The sequence below is a fragment of the Nanorana parkeri genome, unplaced genomic scaffold (assembly GCF_000935625.1).
Source record: "Nanorana parkeri isolate BGI_ZX_2015 unplaced genomic scaffold, ASM93562v1 scaffold100, whole genome shotgun sequence".
In the NCBI taxonomy this organism is placed as follows: domain Eukaryota; kingdom Metazoa; phylum Chordata; class Amphibia; order Anura; family Dicroglossidae; genus Nanorana; species Nanorana parkeri.
The window spans coordinates 137986-152874 of NW_017306368.1; the positions used below are offsets into that span (position 1 = coordinate 137986).

At 46.1% G+C, this 14889-nt stretch overlaps 1 protein-coding gene across 1 annotated transcript in view; it reads right to left on the reverse strand.

Annotated features, from left to right (window-relative positions):
- The window catches only part of EPM2A (epilepsy, progressive myoclonus type 2A, Lafora disease (laforin)), a 68437-nt gene that overhangs the window by 50676 nt on the left and 2872 nt on the right, over window positions 1-14889 (reverse strand). Inside the window, exon 2 of the mRNA XM_018552897.1 lies at window positions 7171-7431. Within this exon, the coding sequence (XP_018408399.1) occupies window positions 7171-7426 (256 nt within the window). The 5' untranslated portion in view covers window positions 7427-7431. The remainder of the gene's footprint in view (window positions 1-7170; window positions 7432-14889) is intronic.

The window sequence follows — 14889 nt, forward strand, 5'->3', positions numbered from 1 at the left end:
CGTTGGCTTTGTTCCCATAGCTTTCCTGTATTCTTGTGCTCCCTGTTTTCCTCCAGTCTACCCTGTAAACTCTCTATTGTTTTTTCCCTCTTGCTTGTCTCTGGTGTTCCTATTTGTTGTTGTTATAGTTAGTTCCTGTGTGTTGGTATCCTATCTTGTTTGTACGTTGTTACCTCCATCTCTGTGTTCATTATTTGTGTTCCTGTACTTCGCACTTTCCTCTGTGCATTCCTTGTACACAGTTTTTGGTGCATCCGTAGCCGTGCTACCCACCTTTTCCATTGTACTGCTTCTTGTTTACTCATGTGTGACTCTGCTACCCTGAGTGCCCTAGTCCCTGTGCTATACACAATCCCAGTGTGTGCTGGGATTCCCTTGTGCTCCCTGTGAGATCCTGCTTGTCCTGCTAGTGGATGGTTCATCTCCTCAGTGAGCTCTTGCACCTGCGTTTACTTGAGAGTCTGCCTTCCTCCTGTGTGGCTGATTATCCTATGCAGCCTCACTCCTCTGTGAACTCCAGAAAACCGTGTTGTGCTGTCTCACTGGGGTCTCCTTTTGTTCCCTTTTGTTTATTGTTTATACTCCTTTCCCTGTGCCTCTTTGTAACCTGTACTGCAGCCTGTCCACAGGCTTCTCCCCTGCCTGCCCCTGTGTCTGGTGCCCTAACGCCCAGTGCCCTGGCGCTGCAACTAGCCCTGAGTCTATGTGGGTGCTCTAGAGGGCCACAACCTGGTAGGTGACCAGCAGCCAATCATCCTCACCATTAGAGGGTCTGTGGAAGACCCAGCCCTTCTTAGACTCTGCGCCTCTAGTGCGTCCCCAATAACGCACATACTGTTAGTAAGTTTCCTGTGAGCAGCATCCCTGGCATCACTCCAGTCTGAGACTCTAACCCGCTCCAAGTGCCCCAGTGCCCAGACCATGACAGCAAACTTAAGCTGAGGAAAGGCTGATCCGCTATGTGGATACCTGCTGACGCAGCAGAAAAACTGAGGCATTTTGCGAGTAAGAGGAGTTATCCTGGGCTCAACTACGATTTGTTTGTTTGGCAGTGTCCAATCCTCTTGTAGGTGTTAGTATAATCCTACATTGTAAGAATTCTTGTGTCCCTCAATAAACAATAAAGAAATGTTGTTATTTCATGTAAATTAGTGTTTTTATGCTTTTGTTTTGTGAATATGCGGCTTATCTTTTAATCTTGACACTTTGGTTTAGAAAGCTGACTTTGACAATTATTGGATTATATTGTAAAATATGCAAGTGTTTATGTAGAATTGTTTTCCACGTATTATGATCTGCATTGTTTGATTCCAAGTTCTTGTTTTTTTATATCATTACCATAACTAAATGTGCTTATAATGTCTATTTTCAAACCCTGTTTTAAAAATATGAATTTGGGTAGTAATAGCTGGTTTGTACAATATAGTGAAACCTATTAAAGTGTTTGCTAAGAATGTTAGCAGGCCATGCAGAATGGCAACCACTATCTCTTTCAGTCTCTTCCCACTTGGGTCTTACCTGCCTTAATGCCTTAGTTGCGGGGGTTTATGTTTTATGGAAATGTTGTGTTATTTTTTGTTTTCTGTTATTTTCCTTAGTTTTGAGTTATATGCTGTTGTACATGGGGGAGGGGCTTCTACTCCCTAGTGATAGGACCAGCATAGGGCGCAGATGTGGGGGGGGTAGATTCTCTGCCCCTGGGATGTTAAGTACCTCATATGAGATCGAGTCCCGGATCACTGACCGACGTGGAGTGCGCTTTGCTCCTGGGGCGGGGGGGTGTATGGACCCGGTCTGCGTCCTGTGCTGTTCCGCTAATGGGAGAGGGCTGTGCATCTCCTCACACGGTTCTATACCGATTATTGTAGATCTATTCGTATTTACACAGGTTGTCTAACCACCCCCACGTAGGACTACCCCGTGCGTTAAGCTACGGGTTGCTATACTTGTTATTGACCTGTACCAGTAGTCTGGTCAGGATTTATACACTCCTGAGTGTATATCAGTTTGCCTAAGATTGCCTCATCCTGGGCTAGAATCACGCTAGAACACTAAATTATTTTTTATTTTTTCCTCTTCTTTCATACATACCTGCTGGTTCTCTTTCTCAAACCCTTCCTACTACTTTCTTCTGCCCCCCCTTCTTCTCCCTCCTGGATCGCTGCTTGTGCCCTATCGGACCAAATGGCGGCTATGATATTCACCTCCCTAAATGTATAGGGTCTAAACATCCCCGAGAAAAGGTCTAGACTGCTCGCAGTTTTGAGGAAATCTGGATCTCAGGTAGTGTTTCTTCAGGAAACCCATTTCCGAAGTGACCAGATCCCCAGTTTGCTCAATCGCGACTACCCGGTGGTGTATCACTGTCCATCTCCCATTTCCAAATCTAAGGGTGTCTCTATTCTCCTGGCTAAATCAGTTCCCTGGACTTACACCGATCAATACATTGACACAAATGGCAGATTTATTCTCCTGAAGGGCACAATAGGTGGCGTCCCAGTGACCTTAGCCAATGTTTACTTCCCAAATTCAGACCAACTGGGCTTCCTTCGCACCCTGGTGCAGGTCCTCTTAGAATTTACTGATGGCATCCTGGTGCTGGGGGGGGGACTTTAATTTTGCAATGGACCCATTACTAGACGTATCTAGGGGTACCTCCCACCTGGCCTTTTCATACTTGAGGAGACTGAGGTCGGAGCTCCACCTCCTACACCTTGGCGGTTCACTCACCCACAGGATAGGGACTACACCTTTTTTTCGCAAGCCCACCAGACGTACTCGAGATTGGACTACTTTTTTATAGCACATAAAGACCTCCCTCGAGTATGTTCAGTCTCGATTGATAACATCCTCCTATCAGATCATGCTCCGCTGCATATGTCTCTAGCCTTAACCGTGGCTTCCACCCCATGCTTCATGTGGAGATTAAACAAATTGCTTCTGCAGGACCTTTTGATCAAATCTGACGTAGAAGCTACGCTAGCCTTCTTCTTTGCCACCAATGTCCCCTCGGTTGCATCACCTGTGATTGCATGGGAGGTCCACAAGTGTGTCGTACGGGGCGTCCTAGTGAAACACGGTGCTCGAAAGAAAAAGGAGGGAGCTAAACAAGTGGTGCAATTATTTGAACGCCTACATACGCTGGAATCCGCGCATAAACGTTCCCTAGCGCTTAACTTACTGGCAGAGGTTACCAGGGACTTGCGGGCATGGTCTGCACACACCATTTCCTGGTTTGGCAGATGTGCAGCAATTAAGATGAACATCCTGCCAAGGGTTCTCTATCTGTTCCAGGCATTGCCGATATTCATCCCCGCAAGTTTTTTCCAACGTCTTCATAGGGCAATGGTGAGCTTTGTCTGGGCGGACAAGCACCCGAGGATCAGCCGGAAAACGCTGACTCTCTACCGGGATAGAGGGGGGGTGGGCTTGCCGGACTTCCAACTGTACCACAAAGCTGTCCACCTGAATAGGGTTCTGGACTGGCACACCCACCAGGAAGATAAGCTCTGGGTAGCCCTTGACAGAGCATCATGTCGATACCCACTGGAAGGGCTCCCTTGGATCTCGTCCCCCACCCCGCTGTCGGTGCGGGACCATCCTCTGATTTCTACCACAATCAGACTTGCTAGGGCGACGCTCAAGCACACCACACTAGCTCCGGCCCCATCGCCAATAACACCGGTGATAGGAGATCCCGACTTCACGCCGGGAGCGGACACGGCACGGTTCTCCAGACTGGTGACAGTAGACAAGTTCAGACTAATCAATTTTAGATCCAACTGCAACTGGCTTTCGGGCCCAGCTATACGATCCCTTACCGACCCCCCTCTAGACTCTTGGAGTATCATGCAACTCCGACACTTTTTGCGAGCCATCCCTAATCCCCAGAACCTGGATAGACCCCTTACTGACTACGAGATGATGTGTACGGGGACAGAACCCATGAGACATGCAATATCCCTTATTTACAAACTGATCAGTGCACCCGCCTCCACCTCCCACCCATCGTTCTTGCAGCAGTGGGAAAGGGAACTAGGATTCGTCTTTACCGAACAACAGACCCGAGTCATACTCACCATGTCCCACAAATCGTCCATGGCCAGCAAAATTCAGGAAATGGGCTACAAAATTCTATCCCGCTGGTACAGAGTACCTTGGCTTTTACACAAAATGAATCCTGTGATCCCTGCCCAGTGCTGGAGGTGTGGTTCAGACTCGGGCATGATGTTACATACCTTCTGGTAATGCCCGGTCCTGAAATCCTTTTGGGATCAAGTGATATCTGTCATTCAAGACCTGACCATGACGGACCTCAGGGACAAACCGGCGGCGGGTCAGCTACACATGTCGACCGCCCCACTCTCAAAATACCGAAGGTCACTCACGCGCCACCTGTTAGATGCTGCTAGAGCCACTATTCCCCTGCTGCGGAAACAAACGAGCCCGCCCACCATCTCGCTGTGGCTCTCTAAGATAAGTGAGGTGTATACTCTGGAAGATCTGATGGCCTCCCTCAGAAACACCGAAGGGAAGTTCTTGACCACCTGGGGTCCATGGATCTACTTCCAACACTCCACCACATAAGCGGACCTTATGTCAGACTGACACTGAGGCCGCACTCTTGGGAGACATGGTGGCCTTCCTGGGTCACACTGCCTGAGGGGACCTCCCCTGTCGGGACCCTAGCTCCTCAGCTGTCGGAGGTGGTGGATCCCTCCTTGGACGGGGACCCTGGCAGCGATTCAGGATCATACCCATTCTTCTACCCCTTCCTTCCGCTTGTGCCTACTACTCCCCTCTGCCTACTCTGCTCTTTCCTTGCTAACACCTATCTTTACTCCCAGCACTTGCGCCTTGGATGAGGCTGAGTTCCAACTTCCCACAACATGTTTTTTACACTATATCGTTGATGACACTCTCTGCGTTCAGCGGTTCAATACAGTAACGATTATCACAACACAACTGTGTCCAGACTGCAGATTCTCACGGATGAAACTATGTTGAACACTCTTACTAGGAATAAGTTAAAGGTTCTGTTTGATGATAACTGAAAAGTTATATACCCACGAAATGCTTCTACAAGAACTGTATGTAACGTACAATAATCACATGTGATTTGATGGTTGCATATACGATTGTTGTTCAAACATTGATGACTGTAACCTTGTTTTGATGACCTGTCAGCTAATAAACGAATAAATAAAAAAAAAAAGTTACTAAGCGACCAATAGGACACTCAGGAGCTTAAACTGAATTGTAAGCAGCAGTGTGCAGTAAAGGACCAGCGCTAGGAGGTAGTGGCGTACCTAGCATATCTTGCACCTGAGACAGAGTCAGCCGGAAATATAGTTAGACTGCCGGGCAGAGATCACACTGCCATCAAGTCAACATCAACTCCTGGCAACCACATGAATACTGTTTCTCCAGAATAATCCACATGCCGCTGATCCGTTATTGTACTTCAACAAATATGTGTCTCATATCAGCAGCTAAGCTGTTCTGCTACCTGTAGTTTTACTAACATGCTCTGCTCCTACCTTGCTCTTGTACTGGTATGGCAGTTTTAGACATTTCCCAATCCCACCTGCTGATTGTTATAGCAGCTTGTCAGCCAATCAGTGCTGCACCCTTCTCTCCCTGTCAGCTTGTGGCCAATCAAAGTGGTTCCTTTCTTTTGCTTACCCTATTTAAGCTAGTGCAGGTCACTGCCCTGGTTATGTCAGTTGCTCATCCTGACCTCTGGCTCATTCCTGGCTATCCATGTCTGCTGCCTGTCCTGACCTCTGGCTTGTGCTTTGTTAACCATGTCTGCTGTCAGCTCTGTTCTCTGGCTTGCTCCCGACAATCCATGCCACAATCAGCCCTGACCTCTGTACTGTTCCTAGTAACCTCTGACTCATAGTCTGTAATGCTTGAGCAGGGTGACCTGGAGTCAGCACGCAGCAAAGGCCAAATTCCCATGAGGGGAATCCTGATGCATACCGAGCTGGTGGATACCACATCACCTGCTCTCATGTTAGATCGTTCTGTGACTTAAGCAAGTCCTGATCCTACTACCAGGCCTTACCCATTCCAGAGCAACCCTAATCCAGTTTCCTGTGTCATAAATATCATGATCTTTTCATAAATTAATTTTGTATATTGCAACACATTATTATGTTTGTAATGCTTGAAAATATCTTTGATCTTTGATACTAAAAAAAGATTCAGTTTGTTATTGGTGTCATATGATGGAATGATAGATAAGACGTATTCCCTCTTTCAGTGTGCTTCCACATAGCTCTTACTCTGCAGGCCCAGCTCTGTGATCTGAACTGCCCTGAGGTGCTGGTCTTAACCATAAACTGGCTGTTGGCCTACACTTTTGGGAAAAGTCTATGAAACCTCTTTGGGCTATCCCTCACTGTGTACCTAGAGGGTTCACGCCAACGTAGATGGCATCCCAACAGTCTTAAGTCTTCGCAACTGCATTTTCATAATTTCTATGACTATATACAGCCCCCTTTTGCTGGTTGTCCTATTCCTCTTTGCTCTTTAACTTTTCCAAACATAACTGTCTCTTCCAGTGACTTGGTTCTGCTCATAAATGTGTCCGAAATAAGTTAGCTTCAGCCTAGTCATCTGAGCATCTAGTGAAAGATTGGGCTTGATTTATTGAAGGATCCATTTGGACCCAAAATAATTCTTCAAAAGTGGACATATCGGGTTATTTATCTTTTTGTTCATAGTATTCAATAATAAATAAAACTCAAAGTATAAAGACTAAATGAAGTTATAAAATATTTTTTTTTAAATGTTGCAACTCCATGCATACGACACCCACACACACATGAACAAAAGCACACAAATATACCTAAAAGCACAAAGATATACCTAAACCTCATTATGTTACACATATTTGGTATTCCTTTGCATGGTTTAGAGGTTTCGGGGGTTTACATTTTGGGGCATGGTACAGCATATACTTTATATATATATATATCTATATATATATATATATATATACTGTATATCATAATATGATTGATAGTATTCTTTTGTAATTTTAACTGTAGATTCGTAATGCAAAAGCCATTTAAAAGCCACCACTGCATTAATAAATTAATAACAAAATAAAGAAGAAATTTCCAGCCACAATATCAGGTACAATGTTGTAACCAATGTTACCTTCCCAGATTAGGACACCAGCTTCTTTCTTTATGAACTTGAACCAGAGGTTTTCAGTATATGGTTCTTCCAATAATACCTCCCCCACCCATAGAGATGGTTCAATTGTAGACAGAGGACACCGAGTAGGCTTCATTGGTACAGCAAACTGAGGGTCCCAGGCCCCCATCTCCTTTCGCGATCCCAGTACCAAAAGTTCAGTATCAGTGTGGTTAAGAGTGATGACTACACCAAAGCGGAATAGCATCTGCTGCATGGTTCCTGTAACAAAATAAAATATTTAAACATCTTTCCTAAGTAGCCCCTATATACATATGTTGCTATGTGAATAAATAATACACTGATTGTAAACTTAACTGACCTTTGAACGGTCAGTGATTCAGAGACTTGGGGGGATTGCAGTACAGATATAGTAATAAGCTGTGCCGTGAGAGAGTGTAGGGACCGCAATTCCCAGAAGGCTGTATGTCTGGAGAGGAGGGGTGATTCTGGGCTGGGGCTGCTGAGAATCCTGTGAAGAAGACAGAGGTGTGTGGCTGCCGCTGATGCTTTCGGTGAGTCACCGCGCCATCAGTGCAGTGAGGATATCGTGGCCTGCATGAACGGCAAAGCCTGTGCAGTGAGGGATCAAAACGGCCCAGCAATGCGCGGGAGGCCTAATGCTACCCAGCGTTTCCTGTGACCGGAGATCTTCTTCAAGAGACCCTAGATGACTTCAGGACCAGCAAAGGTGTTGGCTTGAGAGAAAGGCGATCCTGTCTCTCGCTGATGGACATCACAGCTACAAGACTGACCTCAGGAGTGGTGAGAGCCCTTTGGCCATTTGTATTATTTCTACAATTCATTTCATCAACACAGCATGGGCCTCAACGATGGCTAGCCTAGACTATTGCTACTGGCCAGTAGTATAGAGAGTTGGAAATTCCTTGAGATGGGGACATTAGTAATCATGTGCTCAAAGTCAACGATAGCATATCTCACAACACTGCATATCTCAGCGGATAGATGTGTCTGAATACTCGATGTACACTCTTTAATGTGTTAATTTATGCAATGCTTGACAATTATATCTATACTGTTCAGTATAGTTGCTTACAAAACTCTCTCAGGTGTGTTGGTGTGCTGTGGACCCTATTTGGGCGGTACATTTTGGCTTGGCGACAGAAATACCCGGGTTATTCTGGCGGCTCCTTCAGGGTGAGCGCTACACCTTTATTAACAACCTTCATATATTTTTATGATTTTCTCTGTAGCTCTAATAATAATACTAGAACTTGCACTCAAGCACTTTTTTTCCTAAAATGTCAGGTTTTACATTAAGTTGTAAAGTGCTTTTTACTGCCGATGTCTTCATGAAACAGCGAAAATATATATAAACAAAGCATAAGAACATTATTTAAATTTTGTTCTTTTTTATGAAAATGCCATTTATTTTTACCAGCCAGATTTTATTTGTATGTCCCCAAAGTGTAACACATACTAAAAATAAGGTGAATTAATTAAACCATTATACTGGCCATACACATACCCCTGAGTCTTCACGCTTTTCCTGGGATCTGAACTTAATCTGGGTTCGTACAGACCCACCCCATGTTTTAGCAGCCAGTGATGGTATCTGATCTTTTTGTGACAGTGGTGCCCACAAAGGAGAGTGAGGAAATCTAACCCCACTTCCTTTGTCTCGTCATGTGAGCAACACGTCACATGACAGAGCAGCAAGTCAAATCTGGGATAGACCTCTGCAGTGTGCCCTATAGCACCAGACCAGTCTGAGGTCTGAAGAGGTTGTTGAGGGGGATGGATAAAGCGGGGCTGATCTGAGGTCTGGAGTGGAGGAAATGGGCTAAACGGAGGTTAAAGTGGCTAATATGAGTTCTGAAGAAGGGGAGGTGTGATGTTTTTTATTTCCTGCTGACACTGGGCCACATCCTCCTCACACCGAGGGTCAACATACGTAACAATCTGACCATACAATTTTTTTACAATCAATTTTAGATTTACCAAATCTATGTAATATGAGGACCTACCTATTCCATTCAATCAATCTACATCCAATCAGACAGGCCCTTGCACTACATAGTTGTTGCTAGATCTAAAGGAGATTGTACAACCAGATTGTAAAATGTGTGGTGAGCTTTACACTATTGCCGGGGTATTTGTTTCCTGACCAGTGATGCCAGGACATGGGTTCTGACCAGTGATGCCAGGGTATTTTTTCACACCACTGACTCCAGGGTATTTTTCCTCCCTCTGACAACTGACGCTAGGGACATTCTTCCTCCCCCCATGTTGGGGGATTTTATCTTCCCACTAATGCTGGGGCATTTGTTTTCCAACTGAACAATGAAACAGGGCATTTTTCTTTCCCACTGACCTTTAAAGCCAGGTATTTTTTTTCACTGATCATGAAGCCTGGCACCCACTGATCAGTGATGCTGGGTATTTTTTCCCCAATGACAACTGTCACTGTTATCCCCATCAGAGGCACGCAAACCCCCGGCCCCTAGTAGAGAAGCAGGCCGCATTGGCCAGGTGATCAAAGGATGCAGGGAGCCATACAGTTGTCTGTCCCCCCACCAACACAGCAAGTAGCTTTTGATTCCCGGCCGCACTGGCCCAGAGATCAAAAGCTCACAAGAAGTCAGACCCAGCAGGGTGCCCGGCACTTGGGCACCAGGCAATATGCCTGCGCCCAGGTGCGGGGCCCCGTATTCAGCCCACTCCTGTGGATTTAACCCTTTCTGTGCCGGATTGCTGCCCGGAGACCCGGTGGACTTAACCCTTTCTGTACCGGATTGCTGCCCTGAGACCCTGTGGACTTAACCCTTTTTGTGCTGGATTGCTGCCCTGAGACCCTGTGGACTTAACCCTTTCTGTACCGGATTGCTGCCCTGACTCCCTGTGGACTTTACCCTTTCTTTGCCGGATTGCTGCTCGGAGACCTTGTGGATTGAATCCTTTCTGTACCGGATTGCTGTCCTGAGACCCTGTTGGCTTAATCCTTTCTTACAGCAGTCGCTTTTTGATCTCTTTTTACACATCATTAATGTTATGTATGTTCTTCAGTAATGTTACTATGATGTATTAACATCTCTATGCTTCAATTCATATTGTTTTGATTACTTTTGAATGTTATATAAACATGTTATATAATCATGTGATGTCACAAGTGGGCATGACGTGGGGCGGTCACATGGGTGGTCTCACAACTGTATGCCTATTTAAACTCACAGTCTTGTTTGTTAGTTGTCGATGTTGAGCCTGATGAAGGGACGATGCGAGGTCCCGAGAGCACTTGTTTTTCAATTGACAATCTGTTCAATAAAATGACCAATTGATTTTCCTAAAAGGATTTTGGTGTGCTGGTTACATTCTTCTCTGCCAAATTTAGGGTAACGCGGCCATACTAACGGAAATACAAGTTGGGTGCACCTACTTACGAAAATTACAATTGTGCTACACATGTCAGGTATCATCACGTACGCCAAAGTGAGAGCAAAAATTCTCGGGGCAATATTCATGGCTAACTCCAAAATAATGACTGGGCTTTTATTTTATATATATCTATATATAGATATATATATAGATATATATATAAATATATATGCAGGGGTCAAAATTTCAAGTCCTTAGCTACTAGCTAGGCCTTAAGAGTTACTCGCCACCAGTTGCCCACCTAACCCCTACCCTGCCGCGGCCTTAACTCCGCCCCTAAACACGCCCTCATAAATAATCTTATCAATTACACTGTTACATGTTTTATGCAATAAAGTTACTAAAATAAATATTAACAACTTTAACAATATTACCATAAAGCTCCCTGCCCCCACATATAAAATAATACACTCTTCTCCCCCTGTTCCCTGCCCCCACGTATAAAATAATACACCCCCCTCCCCGTTCCCTGCCCCCCATAAAAGTTTAGTTATATTATATTATATTGGTTTGGAGTTTTACAATTCAGTTTTTTTAAATCTATGAAACTAATTAAATCGGCTAATATATTACATACAATAATTTTTAAAAAATATATAAAAAACGGTGGGAAAAGTAATTTTTGGTTTCGCCCTGACAAATTCTCTTGCGCAGAGGCGGCTCTTTAATTAGGCGAGTTAGGCGGCCACCTAAGGCCTCGCACTTGTGGGGGCCTCGCGGCTGCCTAACTCGCCTGATCTAAAGCAGAAGTTGTTTAACCCATGTCACGCGAGTCTTTACCAGCTGGCACTTCCCCATTCTTTACAGTTTGCCATTGACAGCTCCCTCTTGCTGGCTCTCAATCACAAGTCTGGCCCACCCACCTCCGTGACCTGCCTGAACGCAAGGATCCCAACCTGAAATAAGTCATTTCAGGGAGGTGCCCTCTGTCAAACCCAAGGTAGAGAGCACACCCCCTTAAATGATGGCAGATAGCAAAGAAGCCAATGCTTCCCTTCCTATCTGCTGTTTTTTTTTTTGTATTCTGACAGCTGCTGTCGTCAGAATGGGGGAAAAAACAGCATAGGAATGAATAGCTAGATTGCTATTGGCTAATCCAAATTGAAATAGCCAATAGCAATCTAGCTATTCATTCCTATTATATTTTTTATTTTTTTTAGGACTGAGCCCTGAGGTCAAGAAAAAAAGAGGAAAAACAAAAACAGCAGGGAAAGGTTTGCCCTGCTAGATAAGGAGAGTAAACCTTTCAGGGAGAAAATGTTTCTCTCTCGGGTGTCTGGGAGCCGCTGGGATTTTCCGAGAGCGGGAGACTCTCGGAAAATCCAGGAGAGTTGAGATGTCTGTGAACGGCATAAGCGCACAGTGGAAGCCCTGAACTCAGTCTGCCTGAGCTCCTGCCTTGAGGAACCCTTATTTGACAGCCCGCCGAACAGAAGCTATGTGGACTGTGTTTAATATAGAACAAGTTGGTGTGAACTTTCATCTGCTTCATCTGTGCAAAAATGTTTTTTCTTTCCTGGCAAATACACTTTTTCTTGTCTGGGTGCAGCTAGTGTGTTCTATATTGTTAAAAAAATGATACTTACATCCTAGAAGGGTTTAAAGAATGGTCTTGTGCTGAAGTGTAATCTTTCGGCAACTCTCGCCGCTTACTTTCATGAAATTTACATGCTTGCTGGTGTCTGGTCTTTGTTGCTTGTCAGATAAAGAGGTCAGGAGACTCACTGCTCGAGTCTACATTTTTAGGAGCAGTTCTCAATGACTCAAACCAAAGAGCAGCAACCCTGGTTTTTAGTGGTGCAACACACCTTCTGCCCAGTACTCCAATAAACAGCACTGTTCAGGGAGCATCAGCCAGAGGCAGCTCTTTAATTAGGCAAGTAAGGCAGTCACCTAAGGCCTTGTACTCATGGAGGCCTCGCTAACTCGCTTGGTCTATAGCAGGGGTTGCGCAAGGCTTTGCCGGTTGGCATGCAACTCAAAACACTGCACATGTGTTCAGTAAAGTCTTCTATCTTATTCATTGTTTTATGTAGCATTGAGTGCACCTCTCTTCCCCCTCATTTTTTTTCCTGTGAAATGTCAGAATCTCCCTAGACCAGTGGTCAGCAACCTTAAACACTCAAAGAGCCATTTGGACCCGTTTCCCACAGAAAAGAAAACACCGGGAGCCACAAAACCCTTTTGACATCTAAAATGAAGATAACACGGCATTTATAGTTTTTTTACCTTTATGCTATGTATATAGGTATATGTGGGCTTAGTAACGTACTGGACTCTGGGCTTAGTAACGCACTGGACTCTGGGCTTAGTAACGCACTGGACTCTGGGCTTAGTAACTCACTACCCCCCCCGCGCTCCTCATTCGGACTCACCTGACAAAAACCTCAGCCAGCATCCCAGCCAGACGGTGTGCACTGCAGGGGGCAGGGCATGTGACACACACTTCTCCTCTCCCGCCGCCTGTTACTAGGGACTCGGCTGGGAGAGAAGGTGAGTCACAAGACCCGCCCCGTTACCAAGAAGCCCATCAGCAGTGCGGGGCCCCGCGACCCTGCACTGCCGCATATTCCCAGGACCGGACCTCAATTTTATGTAGCATTGAGTGCACCTCTCTTCCCCCTCATTTTTTTTCCTGTGAAATGTCAGAATCTCCCTAGACCAGTGGTCAGCAACCTTAAACACTCAAAGAGCCATTTGGACCCGTTTCCCACAGAAAAGAAAACACCGGGAGCCACAAAACCCTTTTGACATCTAAAATGAAGATAACACGGCATTTATAGTTTTTTTACCTTTATGCTATGTATATAGGTATATGTGGGCTTAGTAACGTACTGGACTCTGGGCTTAGTAACGCACTGGACTCTGGGCTTAGTAACGCACTGGACTCTGGGCTTAGTAACTCACTACCCCCCCCGCGCTCCTCATTCGGACTCACCTGACAAAAACCTCAGCCAGCATCCCAGCCAGACGGTGTGCACTGCAGGGGGCAGGGCATGTGACACACACTTCTCCTCTCCCGCCGCCTGTTACTAGGGACTCGGCTGGGAGAGAAGGTGAGTCACAAGACCCGCCCCGTTACCAAGAAGCCCATCAGCAGTGCGGGGCCCCGCGACCCTGCACTGCCGCATATTCCCAGGACCGGACCTCACTGGACCCCCACAACCTCAGGCCCCGCAGCCCCAGGGGTAGTTCTGACCCTGGACAGGGAGCCGCAGCAGAGGGATGAAAGAGGCACATGCGGCTCCGGAGCCGGAGGTTGCTGACCCCTGCCCTAGACAAATCAAATTTGGTTGCCCAATTATTCTTTTTATATAGAATTTTTTTTCTGTATTACACCACTAGGACTTATCATGTGAGGGCTAGTTCACACCAGCCCCATTGGGTGCTGGAACGCACTGGATCGCATCCCGGCCAGATCCCTGCATTCTGGGGCAGGAGGGGGCATGGCGGTGCATTAAAGTCAATAGCGCCACAGTGCAATCGCCCACACCGGAACGCGTGGCACATCAATGCCTGCGTTCCGGTCTGGTAGCAGTCAAAATAAATAGTGCATGCAGCAGCAAGGTGCGGGCGATCACACTGTAACCATGGGGCGTGGCTGTGGTGCCATTGACTTCAATGCACTGCCACGCCCCCTCCTGCCCCAGAATGCAGGGAGCCAGCCGGGATGTCAACCAGCGCGTCCCGGCACAGAATCAGGACGGAACGCACTGGGGCTGGTGTGAACTAGCCCTGAGTCCAATTGAAGCTTTGTCAATTATGCCTTTAATGCAGGGGTCTCAAACTCAATTTAGTCGGGGGCCACCGGACACATTTTTTTGTCCCGTGGGGGCCGATACTATATACGGTACCAGTTTTAATGTTTGCATATGTTACAAGCAGAAAGTGTCACCCATTCAAATTAATGATCAGGTGACAGCTGCTGCATGTAAATGCCTGCACACCGCATGTAATCATATGTGAAAGGATTACATGCAGTTAGGAATCAATCACTATCCCTGGATACACAACTGTGTATCCAGGGATAGTGATTGTTTTTGTAACTGCATGTAATCATATCACATACGAGTACATGCGGTATGCAGGCGTGTATATGCAGCGGCTGCCACCTGATCATTAACTTGGATGTGTGACAGTTGCTGCATGTAATCGCCAGATTAGGGATTCCTGCAGCAGGAAAACGCTAGTTTGTGACACAGAAATCCCTAATTGCACCGGAGATATAGGAGACTCCCCCCCCATTCCAATCCCCCCGCACACATAATAATACACCCCCCTTCC